Source organism: Thunnus albacares, chromosome 24 (assembly GCF_914725855.1).
Source record: "Thunnus albacares chromosome 24, fThuAlb1.1, whole genome shotgun sequence".
Lineage (NCBI taxonomy): Eukaryota > Metazoa > Chordata > Actinopteri > Scombriformes > Scombridae > Thunnus > Thunnus albacares.
In genome coordinates, this window is record NC_058129.1 from 13,831,277 (window position 1) to 13,851,874 (window position 20,598).

Sequence of the window (20,598 nt, forward strand, 5' to 3'; positions counted from 1 at the left end):
CCAATAAAATATCTGTGATACATTCAATGTAACAGTAAGTGGCAGTTGAGGCTATTGTGGCTGCCTGCCCCTTAACCTTTAGGAGAAGATAAAAAGAAGCAATACTGAATGATATAAAGACTGGAACCAGAGCAACTTAAACCCAAATCAAGTCCAAGATCAGGAACTACAGATGCTAATTTTCTGGGGTAACATATTTTGTACTGTAAGTGCTGGAGAAAATCCTGGTCACAAGTGTTATGCTGACATGTCCTTGATTCAGTGAACTTGCATGCTTGTATCTTTTACAAATAAAAGTCCTTGACATATTTCTGTTCAGAAAGGATCCATTACCTTGTCTTCAGCCAAATAAAGGCTGACTCAGATGTTGTCTTCCCTCTGGAGCACATTAGTATAACAAAGTTGCTTCTCTGAGAAATTTTTCAACAAGAACCAAATTCAACACAGGGAGGAGGGGATCATTAATTATCAGTCAGCACGCCTGATGTGACAGAACACAACACACAGAGTCCTTAAAGCGCAACACATGCAAGAGTGCCATGAAAATATGCTCATTTTTTTTAATGTTTCTTTTCTTTTTTTTTTTTTTACATTTTTGATATTCAAGAGGAAATCTTTCATAACATAAGACGTCACCCAGAGAGACATAACTTTTTTCTTTTTTGTTCCCTTCTTTTTCCCTTTCTTTCTTTCTCTTCCCCCTTTATCATTACACACACAACTCCCATACATATACATACACCCATTCGCAAGCCTAGTGCGATAGGAAAATCCAAATGTTCCATTCTATTGCACTCAGATATCTCCTGTCCTGTTCAATACATAAGTCTGTCTGTAGTTGATGTGTGTTTCCATCGTCCTTCCCTTGTCTTGCACTTTCAGTTAAAAACATAATAAAAAACCCATTATAGTTTTTTTGCGGACAAACTACATCAATAAAAAACAAACAGGAAAAAACCCACTAAAAACATCAGAGATATGTATTTGACTAGTTTAAGCATTAATTAAAGCACAACTTGCAGGTCAAAGTCAATTATTAAGAACCATAGATTACAAAGAGTCCCACATACAGTAACTGAGATCAAATCAAGTGATATGACAGAGGACAATTCAAATCCTCACCTGTGAACAAAAAGCGGTGGGTCTATAAATTGTTGGCTATGGGGGCCATCTGAGGACAGCAAGTGCTTGTGTTTCAAAAAAATATTTTTGATGGCAAGAGGAAAGAATGAATGTGCCAATAACCCAAAAATTACATCAACAAAGACAAACCCAAAATCCTAGCAGTTTGTTTCCAGCATTGGTTCAAAGGCAGAGGTAGCTTCATCATTTTCACCGGTCTTATCACCATCACACTCTCTGGTGCCATTTGCTGGTGCTCCCTGAAATTTCACCTTGAACACATCCCATCTCTCAGGAAGGATCCCCTTGTTAAACAGAAGTGAAGCCACATAAGAAAATATCATAATGGACATGAGAGCAGAGATCATGCAAAAGGTTTTGACAGGCAAGCGCTGGATGTAAACACCATTCTCTAAAGTGCAACCTGGGAAATGCAGAACGACAGGGAGGCCAAACAACGGCTCCCCACACAACACTCTCATCACCACTGCCACAAGGTAGCCTGCGATTGCCCCATAACCGTTGGAAACCTCAATGAAGAGGACGCAGATCAGCTGTGGCAATAAAATGGTGTAGCTGAGGTCTGAACCCAGGATCCAGAACACCATGATGCCGTTGTCCTGGTAGGTTAGAGATATTCCCACAAGCCCTACAACCACTATGGAGAGACGAATCACCCACTGCAGCTCTTTATCTGATGCCTAAAGAGGAGAGAATATAAGAATCAAGTGGTTATTTCAGCCTCAATAAAATATCTGTGGATATATCTCCAGTATCAGGTTCTTTATCTACACCCAGGGTTAACCAAACCCATAAGATCTACCTCCAAAGCAGCCCTTATTGATGACAATTTGGGCACTACCATGCTGCTGTTCTTTGTACCTGACTCCTGATGGCCTGGTAGATGTTGGTAGTGAAGATGGTGGTTGCAGACAAGAGATAAGAGTCAGCAGATGACATCACTGCAGCAGCAATAGCGCCGATGCCAAAAGCAGAAATGAAGGTTGGGGCAAAATGCTGAAGGATGATGGGCAACACCACCACTGCCTGCCCACGCTCATATGGAGAGGGAGACCCATATGAAGTGGAGTTCCAGTCTGAAACAAAAAGATTAAAAAACAGACTAAAGAAAATGCAGCATTTTCTAATCTGTCACTCTGACACTGCCCAACATGACCACTTCTACCATAAGAACATTCATCTCAAAACGCAGAGACAAATTCCCAACAAGTAAACCGTCCAGATTACCTGTTGTCGCTGCAACGGCTCCAATCAGCACCGGAGGAATTCCAGCAATGATGACCAAACCCGCCGCTATGAAACAGACAATTCTGGCCGTAGACGTGGAGCTGGAGGAGAGCGTCCTTTGATGGAAATCCTGAATTGCCATATTTCCCACACTCTAGAAAATGAAATGTGTGAAACAAACCAATCCACAATTTACGTTACATTTTAGGAACATAGGTAATTGTCTAATCAGAGAACTCTGAGGAAAAAAGACATGAATCTGGCTTTACAATAAAGTGGATGATTTAGATAACAATAGTAATTGCACACTGCATTGCAAAATTACATGTGTGGACAACCATGCAAAATGGAAACAGTTTTGTTGCAAATTTTAATGTTCATCTTTCTTTGCAGAACATAACAAATGGTTTAAGATAATATATTTACAATTGAAATTAGTTTATAACCTGTTATTACTTATCTGGCAACACTGCGTATGTCTATCAGTGTTGCCACATTCCCATGTCTCAATAATTAAGCTGATATGTGATAAAACCAAAGACAATCTAACACAGTTTAGAAAAAAAACATAATAATAATTATTACAATAAGGTTAATGTAGTACGTGGAATTTCAGCTAATACAAACTGTTTCATATGACTTCTAATACATGAAAATCAATGTTGTAGGTCTGGTGCTGTAGCACAGTGTGCTACAGACATTCCTCTTACCATCACTAGGAAATTATCAATACATCTCCCGACTTCATCAGACTCAAGCCGGCCAAGCCAAGGGGTCTGATATGTGAGGTTGGAGGCTGTTTTAGTGATCTCAGTATAATCACTTGCCAGAACGAAAGGAACACATAGCCACTATGAAGAAAGCAAAATTCAGGTAAAATAGATTACACCTGCAACATACCAAGGCCAATGTTTGCATCCGTACAACACCTCTTTATTCTTTTGACACAGCTTTCGTGTTTAAATATCATCATGTAAAACTCACCAAGCTTGGAAGCGCCAGCGACATCTGAATTACATCAGTGTAAGCAACTGAATATAGACCTCCAAGAACAGTGTAGATGATGGCCACAGTTGCAGAGATCCAGACGCAGATACTGAAGGGCAGATCCAAAACCACACTCATGGTCACTCCTATAGCACACTCAAACATAAACAAACAAAAATATGAATGAGAAATTGTATAGTGGGCTCAGAAAGAAAATGTGTTTTTTGAGTGTGCTTGCACATTTGTACCCAAGGAAATCAGTAATCCAGGAACCCAGACAACTTCAGCTATGACTGGAATAATGGCAAGAAACCCGGTCAGTGCTTTTCCATACTTTCTTTGAAATGGATCCATCATAGTAATGTAGTTTTTCTCCCTCATTGGCTTGGCAAAAAACAGTCCACCTTTGAGAGAATGAAAAAAGAGAGAAACTTTTCATTAAAGAAGTAGAGCATCCCTTTCTCCACATTACAGCAGTTATTGTGGGTAGTTTTAGTTCAAGTGTTGTCCCAGTTTGTGTCCCTTGTGTAATCATTGTTTTTACATTTCAGAGTGTCTATGCTATTTTAATTTTATGGATCTTAGTTCTGGTTTTGATACAGTAAATGGTGTAATCGTGATTATGCACCCTCACGATATGATCGCTACTGGTACAACCCTGGACTAGCTTATCTCTTATCTTACAAACATGTCTTTAACTAATATGATGAAATTCTCATCTCTATAGGACCTATATTGGCACTATGAGTTTCTTCCTACTCATGCTTCATCTTGGTCAAATTATTCTGACTTTCTTTCCCTGCTATGCTGATGACACTCAGCTTTATATAACCCCCCCAAAAAGGAAAAATCCACTTTCCTCTGTCAGAGTCTGCTCTCCCCCTCACCTGTTGCTGTGGGAATTATCCAATCATTCAGTCTCACTCTCTGCTCTGCCACACCCCTCATTAGTTCAACCACCTTCACCTGGCGCTCCCACCTGCTCATCATCTGCAATCAAGCCTGTATATAAGCTGCCACGGCCCACTCCCTTCTTGTCAGATTGTCTACGCTACTATGCTCAGTCATCTTGCTTTCTTCACTGGACTGCCTTCCTGGTTTCTGATCAGCTTGTCTTCGACCATCGCTCCTCGTCTCTGCCCCGGTAAACCCACCAGCCTTCTGTCCCTGACTCTGAGTTCTGCCTGCCTGTTCCCTGGTCTTTGTCTGCTGTGGGAGTGGAAGATCGGGGTTCAATTTCCAGTGGAGTCATACTCCTTAGAACTGTGTTTCTCCGACCGTGCTTATATTGCCTTGACATCGTGTGAAATAAAGACTACTAAGTTTATACCAGTGTCATTTGTGCTGCTATTGGGTCCATCCTATACCCGTTACATCCTCATAACTACTTTTAAAGTCCCCATTAGTGTTCCATCTATATCTATTTAGCTTGATCTTAATGTTAAACATCTAGTTTTCTACGTTTTCCTTGAAAATGTATACAACAATTTGTAATTCTACAGCAATTCTTGAAAAATCATGTGACTTAAACCATAAGAGAACATTTTTGGCAATTTTGACTTGGTTTCTTAAGTTAAAATAATTTTCAAAAAAAGATAATAAGAAAAAGGAAAAATGCTAAGTTTAGCATTGTTATAAAAAATGTTGAAAACATTACATTGGCCATACCAGGGTCTTTCTTCAAACTTTCTTTAAGCTTGTGTTGCCTCCTTTGACCTCCTGACACAACTGGTTTCATGATAACCCATATACCAGTTTCCTGTCTTAGAGGCTGTTTATCAAAAGACTAACAGAATTATGTTTTGTTAAGACCAGCTCATCAGAAATATGAATCCATGCACCCAAACAATTATTACTAGCTGCTTCTAGAGTCAGTAGAGTGCACCCGAAGGATCGATAATATGTCCTATCTCAAAGGTTATCTGTCAAAATATCAACTGTGTGAGGTTGAATGGACCGGTTTTTCTATGCTCCACTTGGCACACATTTTGCACCTATGGAATTGCTTGGTTGTCTGGTTGGTGGGACTTTGTTAGATCCCCTCCCATGGCTATGGCCCGACTGGCCCTGGCCATTAGAGAAACACCTTATTAAAAATGTTGAAAACACAAAGCAAATATATTTTCAAGTCAGTCTTACCGATGAGAAAGGAAATTGACATTTGCAGAGGAATAAGAGCCCAGATTAGACCCTTGGTGGGATCATAAACCAACTCTGCAATACCAATGATAAAGGCACCTCCAACCCAAGTAGCTGCAGGAGAAAATATACACATATATGCATAGTTAGGGTTGTGTAATTAATGTGGTGTTACTGTATATACTGTATTCTTATGACATGATTGTTAGAATATTAAAATGAGCATGTTTAATATTTAAAAATGATCTAATTTCTATCAATCTTGCTGCACAGAACAGTAATAACACCATAATAACAGTAGTAACAGTAACAGTAGTAATAACACTGAGACTCAATGTTATACAGGTGCATTAAAATAATGAGGATACTCTCTATTTGAAATAAGTAAACCAAAATTCACCTGTCATTGTGAAGACTCCCACTATCAAGCCGACGCCTCGGTTAGCCAAAAAAGACACTTCTATCTGTCCACCGTGTGTGTTGTTCTCCATCTTCTTGGATTTTACAGATGCCCAGATGCCAATTCCCAACACCATCAAGTAGAAGATGATCATCATTATTAGACCTGGTATATTGAGCGCCATTGTGAATGAAGACTAAAAAGAAGAGTGGGACTTCTCTGGGGTTTTTTTTGTTTTTGCCTTAACAGAGCTCCCTCTGCAAATGAATGAATATTGATAGGCACCACTTACTCATAGGCTTTCAACAGTTATCCCCCCAGGCACAGGGTGGGACCTGACAGAAGTACATCATTTTTTTTTTTTTTTTGTCGTTTGTTCAGGATTCCAAACGTCAACAAGTGGACATGAGAACTATTCTCTGTGTTCTCAATTAAAACAAATAAAAGTTAAGGGGCCTTTTCACATGTATGTGTACTATGATTAGTGGTGTGATCTATGGACTGATTATTGTTATGGCATTTTCCATCTTTAGGGGTTACAAGTTGCTCGGGGTGATTTAAAATTTATTTAGTCAGCACATAGTCTTTTCACCGGCTGTGCTGGGTTTATTCAGAATGTGCTACCAATTAGTGTCTTTTGCCGTTTCTGATACTTCCTGCCACGAATGTACTCCAAACCGATCCTTTCTGCAGCGACATCGTACCTCAATGATGATAAAATTAATCTGAAAATTCGGTAGTTGAGTTGCTCACCTCCCTGTCAAAGTATCTGGTCCTCCACGCGGTTTCGGTCTCGGCGCGGTGCCTCTCTTCGGACCGCTGCCTCTCCTCCAGGATCCTCTTGTGCTCTGTGGCTTTGTCAATGTCCTTGATTAGTGGTGTGATCTATGGACTGATTATTGTTATGGAATTTTCCATCTTTAGGGGTTACAAGTTGAGTGACAAATTGAGTCAAAACTGAGCCTTGAGGTTACACTCCTCGAGACTTAGCTGTCTGTGATGTTTTGGTGAAAGCAGAAACCTCTTTGATAAGGAGTATTTCAGCATTGCCATGGTAAGCCAAGGCCAGAGAGGACCCTTCTAGACAACACGTGGAATGTGTAGGCAAAATGTGTTGACAATGAAGTGAGGCTCAATGCAACGTGACTTAAGATGTCACGGGTAAAGTGCAGTCCTTTGTTTAAAGACTAATTTTTCGTATTGTAGGCCGATCTGCTTAGGTTAAAGACTAAAGACTCAGACTTTCAGAAGACAGCATCCGAGTTATCACTTGGATGTTTGCTGTTTGTGATTCTCCTTGATCAAGTATTGTCAATAAACATCTTCAGACCTCCAGACCTGTGTGCTTCTCTCCCCTGAAGTGTTGACCATCACTCAGAAATATCCACAACAATTACAAGACATACAAAACTAAAATCCCATCAATAAGAATAAATGCAATATCAAAGTCCCTGAAAATATAAAAAACCTAAATAAAATATCCAAAATCATTAGCATTTCACACACCAACCACTGTGTACAGCGCCGTTCCTACACCTGAATATTAAGAGTTAACAGTATTCACGGAAGTTGACTCATTACTTTAGCATCAGATTTTCCACAGGACGCTACTCAACCTGTTTTTTTATTATTTTTGAGATAACTTAATCAATTTGCTGGCATTGGTACTTGAGGTTCAGACCTCTAGGCTTCTTGCTTTTGTGTACGGTAGCCATTGATGGATGAAGGCAGCACTGAAGTGGAAAAACAAGTTTTGGTGTGTGGGGGAAAAAAAGAAAAGTGAGGAAGAGGGTTTTTAAATCTGTAGAGAACACACCTTGTAACACAGTATACAACTGATACGCAATTTATTCTGAATATAATCACACATGTCCATTTTTCTACAACATCAGGTTTCCTTCAATGTCAGTGCATTTCATAGGTCAGCAAGACAACCAGTATAATTCAAAACCAAGAGAATGTCAAAACCTAGAATAAAAAGTGCTTTTGTCAACTTCTTTCAACATCAAGCACCGAGGCTGGAGCCAGATCTGATCTTTTAAAAAGAAAAGAAAAGAAAAAAAAAAAAAATCAAAACACACACACACACACGCACAGAAATAATACATACTCCATTGCATCAATCAGGTGAATAACTGATGGAAATGCTGTGCTCTTTAGCTGGAAGACACACACAGAAAGAGTTTGCATAAGGCACCAAGACGTGGAGGGAGTAGCTTATAAATGGCAGGGTGGATGTCCTCTTTCTGTAGAGAGAATAACAACTGCTTCCTACAAGCACTGGGATGCTGGGATGCTTTGTGAATGTGAGGCTAAAATTCAATTTAGTGGGGGGGAAAAAAAAAAAAAAGGTTTATCACATGAACATCACAGTATAGACTGGAATTGCTTCCAAAGGGGGGGAAAAAAAAAAGCATAAACACTGAAGGTCTCTATACAAAAAGTGGCTCTAAAAATAAGAGCAATTAAAGCGCAAGGTAGGGGATAAACACGCATTCAAAGAAATATATTTATTTGCATTACAAAACAAGCAAAATTTGGTTAAAAGCTTTTACACCAGACATTTATAAATTTAAGTAACGCAGACACAGGAGTAGTATACTTGCTGCAATCAATGTGAACAGAGAGACTCTGCTTTCATGCATGTACAATTCTTCCGTCCACTGCAAAACCACAGAACAAAAAAGGAGAAATTTAAAAAAAAAAAAAAAAAAAGTGGTGTAGCAATCTTTAAATGCATTCACATGTGACTCATTCAATTGAATATTTAAAATTTGGTTATTTCTAGTCTATGACATGCCATTCCAGCAATGTGACTGGGTCAATACATCAATATCGCATCAAAGAACAATTTAATAAATGAGAATTTAGAGCTATAGAGCTCATCATGTCGATAATGTCGTATATCTAAATGCACACGATTAATCTGACCAATTAAAGAAATACCCTGACGATTGAGTAAAGTCAGAAACAATGTCAGAACTGCATGGTTAAAGGAGCAATCCACCAATTTTAAACATGAAGATAGGTTTACTTCATGAGAAGTGCGGCTATCTTATGTTTCTGAGGATATAACCGTGCTGATTTTGTTTGTCTTGTATATTGTTGTTTTTTTATGGCATTTTAAAATGGATGAATGGTTGTATATTAAGTGTATGGTTGTATTTGTAAATGCATATGTATGAGTATGACTGTATGGGTGCATGTGTGTATACAGATGTGTATATTTTTATGACGTACAGTCATGTATAGATATATTTTTTATAAATGTGAACTCTGTTGTTAATTGTGAGCATGAATACTAATAAACTCAAACTCAACTTGGGCTTGGAGACTTCAAATTTATAACAGAAATACTGAGTTACAAACTGGGGGGTTGTTTACCATGCAGGGAGGGTCTAGTTTACCGAGTTGCATCATGGGAATTGTAGGATTCTAAAGTGCTTTTGTAACTTGACTCATACTAGAGACTAAATTAGAGTATTTCATCCTTTGCCGCTTTAATTTTGACCATTTCTTTAACTTACTTACCTCAAATCAGAATACTGTGTGCATGTAAATATACTCAATTACAGTGGAAATTTCTTCTATTTCAGTATGGTCGACTGTTGTTGGGTTTAGCAGAAAAAGAAGATCATTAACAGCAACTTTACAAATCCATTTGAAGACAGTTTCCCAGCATGGAATTCATCGGGCAGTGTAACAATTATTTAGGTTTTCTTTATGTTGGATATCTAATATTAGGAAATAACTCCTCACCTTAGTGTGTTATCACAGCTTAAAAAGAAGAAGAAAAAAAAAAAAAAAAGATCCCAAGTTGATCAGCAGAACCCAAACTTAGAGCATCATTCATCTGACTTTCTTAAGGCTGTGTAAATAGAGTACCGTTACCTGTACAAGAATATGTTTTCATTGACATTTGATTATTAAAAAAAAAAAAAAAAAGACTGATCAGCAGTACAAAAGCTTGTACTCGGAGGCTTCGTGAACGTCATGAGTGAGATTCGAGAACATCGTTAGTCATGTTGTCTCTCTGATCCTTCTCCCCATGTTGCATTCATCTGTATGTCAGTGCAGGTCATGCTCTCGTTTCATAACCGTCCACAATTCGTGTGCACACACACACACACACACTCTCTCTCTCTCTCTCTCTCACACACACACACACACACTCAATCACACACATTCCTGAATCTACAATATCAACATCCAAGATACAGAGTGAAGAAACTAGGTTTTGAGAGCAGAGTTTTTTGAAAGTGGTTTGTGATAAACCCAGCCGTCACCCTGGAGGAGAAGAGAAAACTAGCGTCAGTATATTATAATTTGTAATTAAGGTCTTATAATTCATTTTCTACAGTCAATTAGCATCTAGTTTAAACCAATAAAAACAAAAAAAACCCTGTCTGCTGCAATTGTTTGCCATACAAATGACCCAGATCCTTGATAATCTTAAATACCTTAGTGCAAGGTGAGAACCCTCTGAAATTGAGAAGCACAAGCCTGGGACAAAAGTTATGCTCGGGGTGATTTAAAATTTATTTAGAGTCAGCACATAGTCTTTTCACCAGCTGTGCTGGGTTTATCCCGAATGTGCTACCAATTAGTGTCTTTCGCCGTTTCTAATACTTCCTGCCATGAATGAACCCCAAACCGATCCTTTCTGCAGTGACATCGTACCTCTATGATGATAAAATGAATCTGAAAATACGGTAGTTGAGTTGCTCACCTCCCTGTCAAAGTATCTGGTCCTCCACGCGGTTTCGGTCTCGGCGCGGTGCCTCTCTTCGGACCGCTGCCTCTCCTCCAGGATCCTCTTGTGCTCTGTGGCTTTGTCAATGTCCTTCTGCCGTAAGGACTCCGTGACATGCTGCCACAGGCGTCTGAAATAGATTGTAAATTATACATAAAGCAGAGGCAGAGGCATGAAACTATTCAGCTTCTAATGAAGACCAGAAAATGTAAAATGCCAGAGCACAGGTTCAGGCTTGTACTCCTTCCTGCTGCCAAAATATTTCACCACATATTCAGCCGAATTACTTAAAAGGTCTGTCCAATAAAAACATTTTAATAGGAAAGACAATAAAAAAACGCAGGTCCACTTCTTCTGACCTGGATTCGGTTGGTCCTTGCTTCTCAACAGGCCGAACTTGCTTCCTTGTAACGGGCAGCTTGGTGACGTCGACCACCCTCGTCTCTCCGCTGGTGTAGCTGAACTCGAGGACGCCGTTCCACTCGCCCTGCACACGACACACCACCGCGTTGGTGGTGTTGTGCTTCACCTCGGCCGTTACTCTACATTAGGGACAGATAATATGAATAATTTAATATTGACTACATGAAAACTTCGACTGTGCACACGTTGTTCCTGCACTGTTGTATGTTATATAATATGTAACTTCTATTACTCAATGTCAGTCTGTTGAGCTGTTCCACAGTTATCTAACTGTAAAACCTTGCTGTAAGTATTTTCATCCTCAGAGACTCTGTGCATGCTGTAAATTAAATACTGCATCAAGTTCTTGATCTCCAATAAACAGACAACTACTCCAAGATCTTATTTCATTTTTATTACTTCGTCTCAGGAATTCCAAATATTTCAAGTCAAGAGCGACGATTAAAGCTGCAATGATTAGTTCTTAGCTCTAGAAAATGAATTGTTAACTATATTGATAATCAATTAAATGCTTTTTGTTAAAGAAATAAAAAAGCTAAAATTCTTTTGTTCCATCTTAAATGTGAATATTTTCTGTTTTTTTTTTTTAGTCTTCTATAAAAATAAACTCAATATCTTTGGGTTGTGGACTGTTGTTCAGGACAGAACAGGACATCTGAGTTTGCACCTTGGGCTTTAGGAAAATAATCATGAGTTGCAGCCCTAGCTAGAATATTAGGTTTCAGAAGTAAAAATTTGATTCACATGATGGAATTTGAATATTACAGCAAACTTAGGAAATAACAATATATGTCTGTTGCATTTCAACATATTCTTTCACTACAAAATTCTCGGTGTAGTACTATAACATCCTATCCTAAAAGGAGCTCAGCCAAATCAAAAATATTGCCGTTACTGCAGACATAAAATGGAGAAATGGACGTAACTAACTAAATAAGATTTAATAAATACATTTCACACTTCTGCTATTATTATATATTTTTGAGTGGAGTCCATCTTTTTAAGTATTGAAAATTGTATTGACGACTGTATTTCTAGTACATGGCCATATATTGAGGGAGAAAGGAAGTCAACAAAATCATGTTTTTTTTTTCCCATTAAGAATCTACTGAATGCGGCATGACTTCCTGAAGTTATTAGACAGACCAAAGCGACCCTACATAAAACGAGGTACTCACTTGTGTAGTTTTCCACCATAAAAAGGTTTCGTCTGAAAAGTGATGACTGCTGAGTAGCCCGACTTGGTGCAGCCGATGTTGACTTTGCCGCCCAGTTCCACCCAGGGAACCGTGAGGATGGAGCGCGCGTACGCACAGGGCAACGTGAAGGTGTACTCTTCATCATGTTCCAGCAGATGAAGACAACCTGGGTTTTAAAAAGTTAAGTTACAATGAGATTAATGATTGAATTATTGAAACAAGTCTAACCAAGAAAGGAAAAGGAGATATGTTTAATCCGCCCTCACCTTCTCCTATCATGGATACTCCAATGGACATCCCCATGAACTTGCTCTTGGTCCACACGTGTGTGTTCACGCACATCCGCCTCTCCTGGCACTCGGCGTAGAAGCCAGACACAGGTGGGTGGTGGGACACCTGCTCCGCCACAAAGCGCACTTGGTAGCAGTCCTGGGAGGCGGCTGGGTCGGGGCTTCCCTGTGAGGGCTCCTTGGAGGCCTCTGGTTTCTTGGGTACCTTCCAGGAGCAGTGGAAAGTCTCGCCGATGATGGGGTTGTAGGGCTTCTTGGCGATGGCGCCCTTGCGGCCCTCGTGGAAGGAGGTGAGGTAGTACTCGACAAAACGGACCATGCGGTCCTCCGGGCTGCTGCCGTCGGTGATGGCGACAAAGAGGTCTGGGTGTGACATGAAGTCGGCGTACATCTCCAGCAGAGAGCGCTTCTCCAGGATGAAGGTGGGGAGGACCACCTAGAAGGAAAATCCAAATAAACATGGTCTTAGTCTTCTTTAAAGGACCAGAAAATACAAGATATAAGATACACAACTCTCAGTCTCTGGTAAAATAACCAGGATTGCCATTTTAATTAATTAATCTTTTGAAACCTTCTATCCTCCTAGTATTTTTCCTGTTTTCCTTCCATTTGGTGCATTATCTCATCTCATTACTATCTGCCATCAGTAAATCAAGCCAGCGGTGATGTGAAGTACACTAGACATGACCCTACGGTCATAGTTTCCACCAGATCTCCATCTGAGGTAAGCCGATGGATCTGCCAGATAACTGTGAAGAATCAGGAAACCCCAGAGGGGGCTATCCAAAACTAGAACAAGCTGACACTGGGAGATAGAATCTAATCTAAGGTCTGACTTTGAGCTTGGTGTCTTCATCTGTGTGTCATCGACTGGTAATTACAAAGCAAGGAGTGGTTACTTCAGCTTGTAAGGTCATTAGCGAAACAGACTGTTGAAAAACAGACGCTAAGAATGATTCCTGATCCAAGATGGGTTCAATAAATCAGGTAAAAACCAGTGTTGTTTACTCTTCAGCTGGTTTCCTTCATCCAGTGTCACCACACAGTTTTTTTTAATTAAATTTGGTTGAATTTACATATAGTTTCTGTCAAAGACATGACAAATATGTTACCTGTTAAACATGTTTTGACTGAATGGAATGCTTAGATGAAACTATTGAGTATGTAAGGAGTTATACACTGTATCCTACGAGCAGTGAAGGATGATGTGAATGACATACCTCGAGGTTACATATCAAAACATATACAGTTGTTTTTTATGCTTTGAACAATAGAACTAAGCACATGCATGAGGAAAAAACACTTTTCACTATGGGACCAATGAGTCATCTTCTGGTATGACACAAGACAGAAAGCCTTATAAAAAACCGAGACAGACAAGGTTTGTGAAGAGTTGTTGATAGACCTGCAGTCAGGTTGTTGGTCAGTTGTTTTTCTGCTCGGCGGCACATGGAACTCGACCTACCCGCGTGAGGTCCATGCCCAGCTTCAGCTGTGACAGCAGGTGTAGGATGACGCTGCGCTCCTCCTCCACAGCGCCCAGGTCTTCCTCTTTGTCTGAGAAGGAGTCCTCCAACTCATCCTCTGCTTCTATGTCTTCCTGCTCCTGAGAGATGAAAGAGGGAGGGGGGGGGAGGATATGTGATTTATTCAACAACATGCTTGAGTGACTCAGCAGAGGTTGTAAGTAAGTGACTGTTTATGTTGTGTGGGATGTTCTCAAAAAAAAAAAGCTATCAAATAACAAAAATTGTTAAAAAGCAAAAAATGGAAATTGAATGGTTTATGGCCTGATTAGAAAGGATTAGAGTCATATCAACAGGTTGCTTTCTTCAGTACAGATCTTAGCTGCTTCCTGGGGGATAGAGAGTGTCATGTCCTCGGTCTTACCCCAGAGAAGCTGCAGGACTCGGGGCTGCTGAGCTCCAAGCGACTCCCCTCCAGCGGGCCCTCTCCTGTCGTGAAGCTGCCCAGGGAGCTGCTGCCGTTCTTCAGGATGTCGGGCAGCTTGGGCTCCAGCCACTCGATGGTGGGTCCTGTCGTGGACGGGGAATGCACAGCAGCGGGTTCAGAGACGTTCATGGTACTGTCCCCCCCTCCCTCCCAAGGCCCCCTGACGCTCACAGCTGCACCCACACACACACGTAGCTCTACACTGGGCCTACCATTTGCCATAAAACACCACACAACTGCCTGGCTGCTGACTGGACAGGTGGATATTCCTTAGACAGCTGCCCTAGACCAAAAGAGTGTAACCCAACCCCTCAGATGAGCCGAGTATCAGGATACTTTGGCCCCGCCGACAGGAAACATCCTTATCCTCTGATTGGCTAAAGCCTCTCGGTATGGCGTGGGCATTCTTTTTTTTATGTATGTTTAGAGGTGGGCAGATCTCATTCAAATTCACCTTGTGTGTCGTCGGACGGCTTAATCTGATTGGCTGTTGCGATGAGTCTGGCCTAATGAAATATACATCGAGTAATGAGATCTGCTGTGAAAAAGTGGGGCATTAGCTGGCCGTTTTCCCGTTTCAAATCATCCTCAACAGAGAGGGACAAGATATCAGTGGGTCAAACACTTCACTACGGGTGCTCTCTAACACTGCTGTATGTTTCAGTGTAAATATTCTTTCAATGTAGAGCTGAATTAGAACAGCACAGTGGCCTCGAAGCGTTGCAGATGGATATTCTAACTATCTGAGATCTAATTACCTTCGAGACAGGTGGTAAGAACAGGTACAGTTCCCTATCAATAATGCAAAATAATTCCACTGTCCAGCCAACACAAACTGTTCGTCTGGATTGGATGTGGGCCTGCATGACTAGACGAGACTATGATTTGTCATGAAGACTGCATGTAGCAGTCAAGCGTGTGTCACTTCCAGCACAGGATTAGAGTACAGAGACACTTAATCTGCAGAGTCTGATAGCAGGAAATTGGTTATGCTTGACAAGAATGTTAGATTAACCAGCGAGTGTACAAACGGACCAAGAGAAGGCAACGACACCCGTCCACTGACCTCCCAGGGAGCCTCTCTGCCTGGCCACCTGCTGCAGGTGTAGGATGTGCAGGCACTCGTTGAGGCAGGTCATGGTGGCCATGGAAGTGGCTTTAAGCATCAGCAGATCCTGGTCTAGAGGGGAGAGGCCGGGTGCTGCAGGCAGGCCCTCTATGCTCTGGATCAGGTCTCTGTGCTGGCCCTGGGCCTGGGTCATCATCTGGAGGGGGATCATGTGGAAGGTTTGGTTATTCGGGGCAAAAAATCTCTTTGGAATGTCATGAACTTTTTGTTTGTGCAGGCACAGCTGTTGATCTTTTAACCTGGTTTCCTTTTTTTATGTATGCCTTACTGCTGCCAATGTCCCTTAGCCTTCTACTTTTTCCATCCTAGTAAAAACTAAAAAAAAAATACAGAACTTTAACAGCAATATCTAACATACAGGGTAACATACCAACAGCTTTTGCATATACACTGGATATGGATCTTAATCATAGTTTTTTATAGTTTCTACCATGTTCTTGTCTTGCACTTATATATATGACAAAATAACTAACTTACAAACTAAATATCAAGGTTCAGCTCTAAATACGGAAATGAAATCCCTGAAACTAACACTTAACTATGTTCTGTCTACTTTATGAGACCAATATATTGGCTTAAATGTGCCAATCAGATTAACATCCACAGAAAACAGTTTACATGGGTGATCCAAAGCAAGAGAAGGACAACAGCGCTCTCTTGTGGACAACCTGCATCACAACAAATGGGTCAAAGTGAAGATGACAGTTCACGACTAAACCAATCTAAATCAACTGAAGCCCTACCGTGAACTAAGTCTTAAATATTTTATATTTCTTGCTGCACGTCTTGTAGGAACATACGGTTGCTTGTACTTCAACATTTCATTTTTGTTCACTGTCACTTTGCCTTTTCTTCTAAATAATGTGTAATGTATAATTAAACTGTGTGCAAGCATTATTTTTTCCTGCTCATTATGTCTTGCTATAATATTTATGTCTCATTTTAATCTCATACAATTATAATTACATTCCAGTAAAATGGATCTTTAGTGGATAAACAATATTCTGTTTGTGTCTATACTAACAAGTGTGAGCGTGGATTTTTTAGTCGTCAGCCGTGGCAGGACTTTGAACGAGGTTTCTGGCATCTGCTTGGTTGCATAACACATATGTCAAACTTTCCAGTGACAGATTAAAATCTAACAGCATTTTGATTGGATCAGATGCAGAATTTCTTGATTTCACTTCGCAAACATCTGCCAAACATCAAACTAAAAACCTTGGCAGATAGTCCTTAATTTAATTTAGCTCGAGTCCATCTTATCTCTCGTTACATCTAGACGGGAAACTGTGTGGATGGTCGAAGGAGGTGTGATGACGTAAGCTCAGACTTGCACTTTTTAAACCATCAAGACCCCCGTTTCTGTTTTTGTTTTTCACACTCTTCATACAAAAACTATCCTCTACTGTTCTTGACTGGTCCTGACACGCCAAGGATATGTCAGTAAGTGTGACTGCAGACAGTCCAACATGCTGACAGTGAGTCCCTGGCTTACTGTACCTCTCTGGCATCCATTAGGTGGTCTGGCAGCAAGGACCTCTTGCTGGAGTAGAGTGACGAGCCCTTATGCATCTGTGACCAGTTGAATAAGTTGGCAGGGTTCTGGCTTGGTCTGCGCATGGACATGGGTGAGCTGCCACTACCTTGAGATGCCATAGAGTAGCTGCGGGACTTGGGTGGGGGATTACTCTGTGAAACGCAAAGCAAAGTTGTTAGAATAAAACTCACTAAATGTATGTCTAAGCCCAATTTCATTACGTGACTGAGTCTTGGTGCAAGAGACAAATGCATCATGAAGAAATGAGGAATTGAAAAATGCAGATTTCACAGTTAAACCTCACACTGCGATGAGAATCATCTTGTCATTTTCGAATTGAGCTGACAGAGAAACAGAAAATGACACTGCAACTATTTTGATAATTGCGTAATTGTTAAATCGTTGAAGCTATTTCTCAAGCAAAACTGACAAATATTTTAGTTTGTTTGTCGGGCTAAAAAATAAGTATGAAGACAAAGTTTGGGTTTCTTGGGCATCTTTAATGATTTCTTACATTTTATAGAACAAAAACTTTTCAAATGAAAATGTAATAAATTCAGCTGCAGACTATTTTCCACCACTGTTTTAAAGACAGCCCTGCAGAGTTCTTCTATGCTTTTAGTTCTCATGAATCTCAAAACCATTAAAAGAGGTTGTGGGCAGGATAGCAGTTTGTAGATCAATATCCAGATCAATGGTAGTGATTACTGTGCTTACACTAAAGCCAAAATCCAATACATTTCTACATAAACATTAATATTTCACAGCTCTACACATTTTTGTGCTGCGGCTGGATTCACTCGATTGCTCTTAAGGCATGTGAGGAAGGGAAACAGGAAACTGAAGACTGTCCACTTCACATCCTCTCTGTGGCAGAGTCACATTCTTTCGTTCGTCTTGCAAAAAGTTTAAAATACAGCAGTAACATTAAGGAATAGTCTTGTATCCACTTGCATCATTAGTTGCAGCATAGCAGGCCTTTCACTGGATATTACTGCCTTTTACACGCTGGTCAATGAAATGTGTACTAACTGATATTTAGTGTACATACAGTACATAAGAATTAGAATTAAAAAGCAGTATGTAATGACCACAATTATACACAATAGGTCTCTGCATATTTGCGTGCAGGAACACAAGTGAAGAGGGGAGTACCTCTATCAATATGTGCTCATATGGGCACCAAACAGAGCATCTTACCTTCCCCATGGCCTCTGTGTGGTGCTGCGTGCAGATCTGCAGTCTGCTCACCCAGTGCTGCCTCTCTTTGGCGTCGGTGGCTGAGAGATACACACATACACATAAGAAAAACAAGCGAGGAAAACCTTATTACAGTTACAATCAGGTGATCTTATTCATTATCGATCCCTGCGTGCTACTGCTTCACCGGCAGCAGATAATGGAAAACATCCAGATCAATACTGTGTGAACCTGATGGATGGTAATGACAGTAGGCCTGGAGTTAAAAATGGAGCTGACAGGCATCGATAAGGTGAAAAGCTTTGGTTCCTGAGACTGAACGTCTGAGCTGTTAAATGTAAATGTTGAGATGCCAGTGTGTACGTTCATGACAGGTACGTACCCCTGAGCTTGTACTGCTCCCCGCTGATGGCGTTGACAGTGAAGGTATGCGAGTCCTCGTCACTGGGGGAGATGACGGCCCCCGCCAGGGGGAGCATGCCGCGGGGCTTCTGGGGCCGCGACTGCTCATTGACAAAGTACTCCAGCAAGCCCGCCTCATTGTTTAAGACAAAGAACCTGAAAACAACAGCCAGCGCGACAATGTCTGTCATTTCTATGAACCAGCGCGACATTACTGATATGGATTAGACCGGATTACAATAATGAATTCTGATAATACCTTTAATTCAAACACTATACATTTTAGGTTGGTGTAGAGTCAGTATGGGCTTAGGGGAATATGTAGGGCTAGGACAAATACAGAGAATAGATGTCTCACTGTTAAAGGAGTTAATATATGGGATAACTGTGACAGGGAATTGAAAACGTGTCGTACACTGTGTGAATTAAAAAAAATAATAAAAATAACACAGTAAACACATATAAAACTGAGTTATGGACATAATGGGGGATGATATATTTAATTTTATATTTTTGGACCACTGTTTTGTAGAATTTGTTTTTCGTATGAGGTAAAAAGTTAAGGCATAATAAGCTAAAATTTCAGCCTACACCTTTTCAGTCAATAATGATTCTTTGTTTGTTTGTTTGTTTGATATAATTTGTTATGATTTATATACGTATATGTGAATTGTTTTGTAACGCTGTTAAAACAGGGACCGAATAAATAAAAAAAATAAAAATAAAAACCCTTACAACACATGTTATGACAACTCACCTGTATTGCCACCCTGTTACCAGGTTGGTGTACTTCATCAAGTAGCCATCAATATTCTCCATGTGGTCACTGGCAAGACATGTTATCAAGAAAAAGGGAGACAAAGAAGACTTGATAAAATACTTGTGAGCGCACACCCTTAAAACACACACAGATAAACGCATTAATCAATCACAGAGCACTCATTGTGGTATTGTAACAGATTTGCTGAAGGAGCCAACTGGGCTGGTACTCCTCTGATTGGGAGGCAAATTAAATCATAAAATTATATTAGCAATAATAACATATTAGCCAGCCCAATAATACAATAATACACCGTTTACATGTTTGCATCACATTAATAATGCTGCTGTCTCCATTGCTAATAACACAAAAAACGCCTTAAATCACATATTTGTCTTAAATGTTTGGAGGTGAGCAGGATAAACAACCACCCACCTATACTGCCAGCTTTTGGCACTTGCTCTCCCCGAGCTTGGGGTCTTGTTCTGGGGAAATACATCCAGCTTGCCTTCGTTTTCCGCGATTCGTATAGCCGCTGTTTCCCCTTGCATAGTCACTAGCAACAAAACCTCCTTTAGACGCTAACTCAGCTCGCTAGCGTTAAGCTAATGTGATTAAGTGGACGAGCTTGCTTTATGATACGGAGTGAAGCTGTAAGTTCATCGCTTATAGAAACGCACCGCACACCTCGCAGACGCCGAACTGTTGACTGGCTATGTTAAATAAGAGATAAAACATGTCTAATCTGCTGATATTGGAAATAGCTGCATAGCATGTCTGCTAGCTCGCCTGCTATTTACTGCTTTGGCAGGAAACGGTCATGTGACTCAGCCGCGCGAGGAGACTTCCGTGTTAAGACTCATGACAGAAATGAAAAATAGAAAATAATTACCAATATATAATAATAACCATTATTCCTTTTTTTAGGTTTTATAATATAAAGTGTAAAAGATAATAAGATTCGTCAAAAAGGTTACGATGAAGGTACAACTAAGCCGGAAGTACACAAATTTTGCATTTTTATTTTACAAAGTTCTTTATTTTTTAATTTAGATT

The 20,598-nt window shown here is 40.3% G+C and overlaps 2 protein-coding genes across 3 annotated transcripts; both read right to left on the bottom strand.

Moving 5' to 3' along the window:
* Positions 1 to 725: 725 nt before the first annotated feature.
* On the bottom strand, positions 726 to 6,102 carry LOC122976612 (high affinity choline transporter 1-like). The gene is made up of 8 exons (XM_044345194.1): positions 5,897 to 6,102; positions 5,497 to 5,610; positions 3,606 to 3,761; positions 3,355 to 3,503; positions 3,081 to 3,221; positions 2,371 to 2,524; positions 2,005 to 2,219; positions 726 to 1,823 (listed from the first exon to the last, which is right to left on the bottom strand). The coding sequence occupies exons 1-8, from the start codon at positions 6,078 to 6,080 to the stop codon at positions 1,281 to 1,283; spliced, it is 1,656 nt and encodes a 551-aa protein (XP_044201129.1). The 5' UTR covers positions 6,081 to 6,102; the 3' UTR covers positions 726 to 1,280.
* A 442-nt stretch (positions 6,103 to 6,544) lies between these two features.
* Positions 6,545 to 20,406, bottom strand: LOC122976611 (oxysterol-binding protein-related protein 11-like). Of its 2 annotated transcripts, none has more exons than XM_044345193.1 (13): positions 19,978 to 20,406; positions 19,540 to 19,608; positions 18,763 to 18,938; positions 18,381 to 18,460; positions 17,144 to 17,332; positions 15,581 to 15,779; positions 14,452 to 14,597; positions 14,027 to 14,167; positions 12,538 to 12,997; positions 12,251 to 12,437; positions 11,009 to 11,191; positions 10,737 to 10,779; positions 6,545 to 6,760 (listed from the first exon to the last, which is right to left on the bottom strand). In XM_044345193.1, exons 1-13 carry the CDS (start codon positions 20,091 to 20,093, stop codon positions 6,617 to 6,619), a joined length of 2,133 nt encoding a protein of 710 aa, XP_044201128.1. In that variant the 5' UTR covers positions 20,094 to 20,406; the 3' UTR covers positions 6,545 to 6,616. The 2 variants fall into 2 exon arrangements, with proteins under 2 accessions (XP_044201128.1, XP_044201127.1); XM_044345192.1 differs by lacking the exon at positions 6,545 to 6,760 and adding an exon at positions 8,392 to 10,183 and having other exon boundaries at positions 10,626 to 10,779; positions 19,978 to 20,404.
* Between the last annotated feature and the right edge of the window lie 192 nt (positions 20,407 to 20,598).

What these genes read in the sequence shown, in the direction of transcription:
- LOC122976612 (XM_044345194.1), bottom strand. Translation starts at nt 6,080, where the DNA reads ATGGCGCTCAATATACCAGGTCTAATAATGATGATCATCTTCTACTTG. An exon ending in CGCTGGCGCTTCCAAGCTTG is followed by an intron (nt 3,222 to 3,354) that starts GTGAGTTTTACA and finishes CTTTCTTCATAG; the next exon opens with TGGCTATGTGTTCCTTTCGT. An exon ending in ACCAGGCCATCAGGAGTCAG is followed by an intron (nt 1,824 to 2,004) that starts GTACAAAGAACA and finishes TCTCCTCTTTAG; the next exon opens with GCATCAGATAAAGAGCTGCA.
- LOC122976611 (XM_044345192.1), bottom strand. Translation starts at nt 20,093, where the DNA reads ATGCAAGGGGAAACAGCGGCTATACGAATCGCGGAAAACGAAGGCAAG. An exon ending in GGAGCAGTACAAGCTCAGGG is followed by an intron (nt 18,461 to 18,762) that starts GTACGTACCTGT and finishes TGTATCTCTCAG; the next exon opens with CCACCGACGCCAAAGAGAGG. An exon ending in AGTCCTGCAGCTTCTCTGGG is followed by an intron (nt 14,168 to 14,451) that starts GTAAGACCGAGG and finishes TTCATCTCTCAG; the next exon opens with GAGCAGGAAGACATAGAAGC.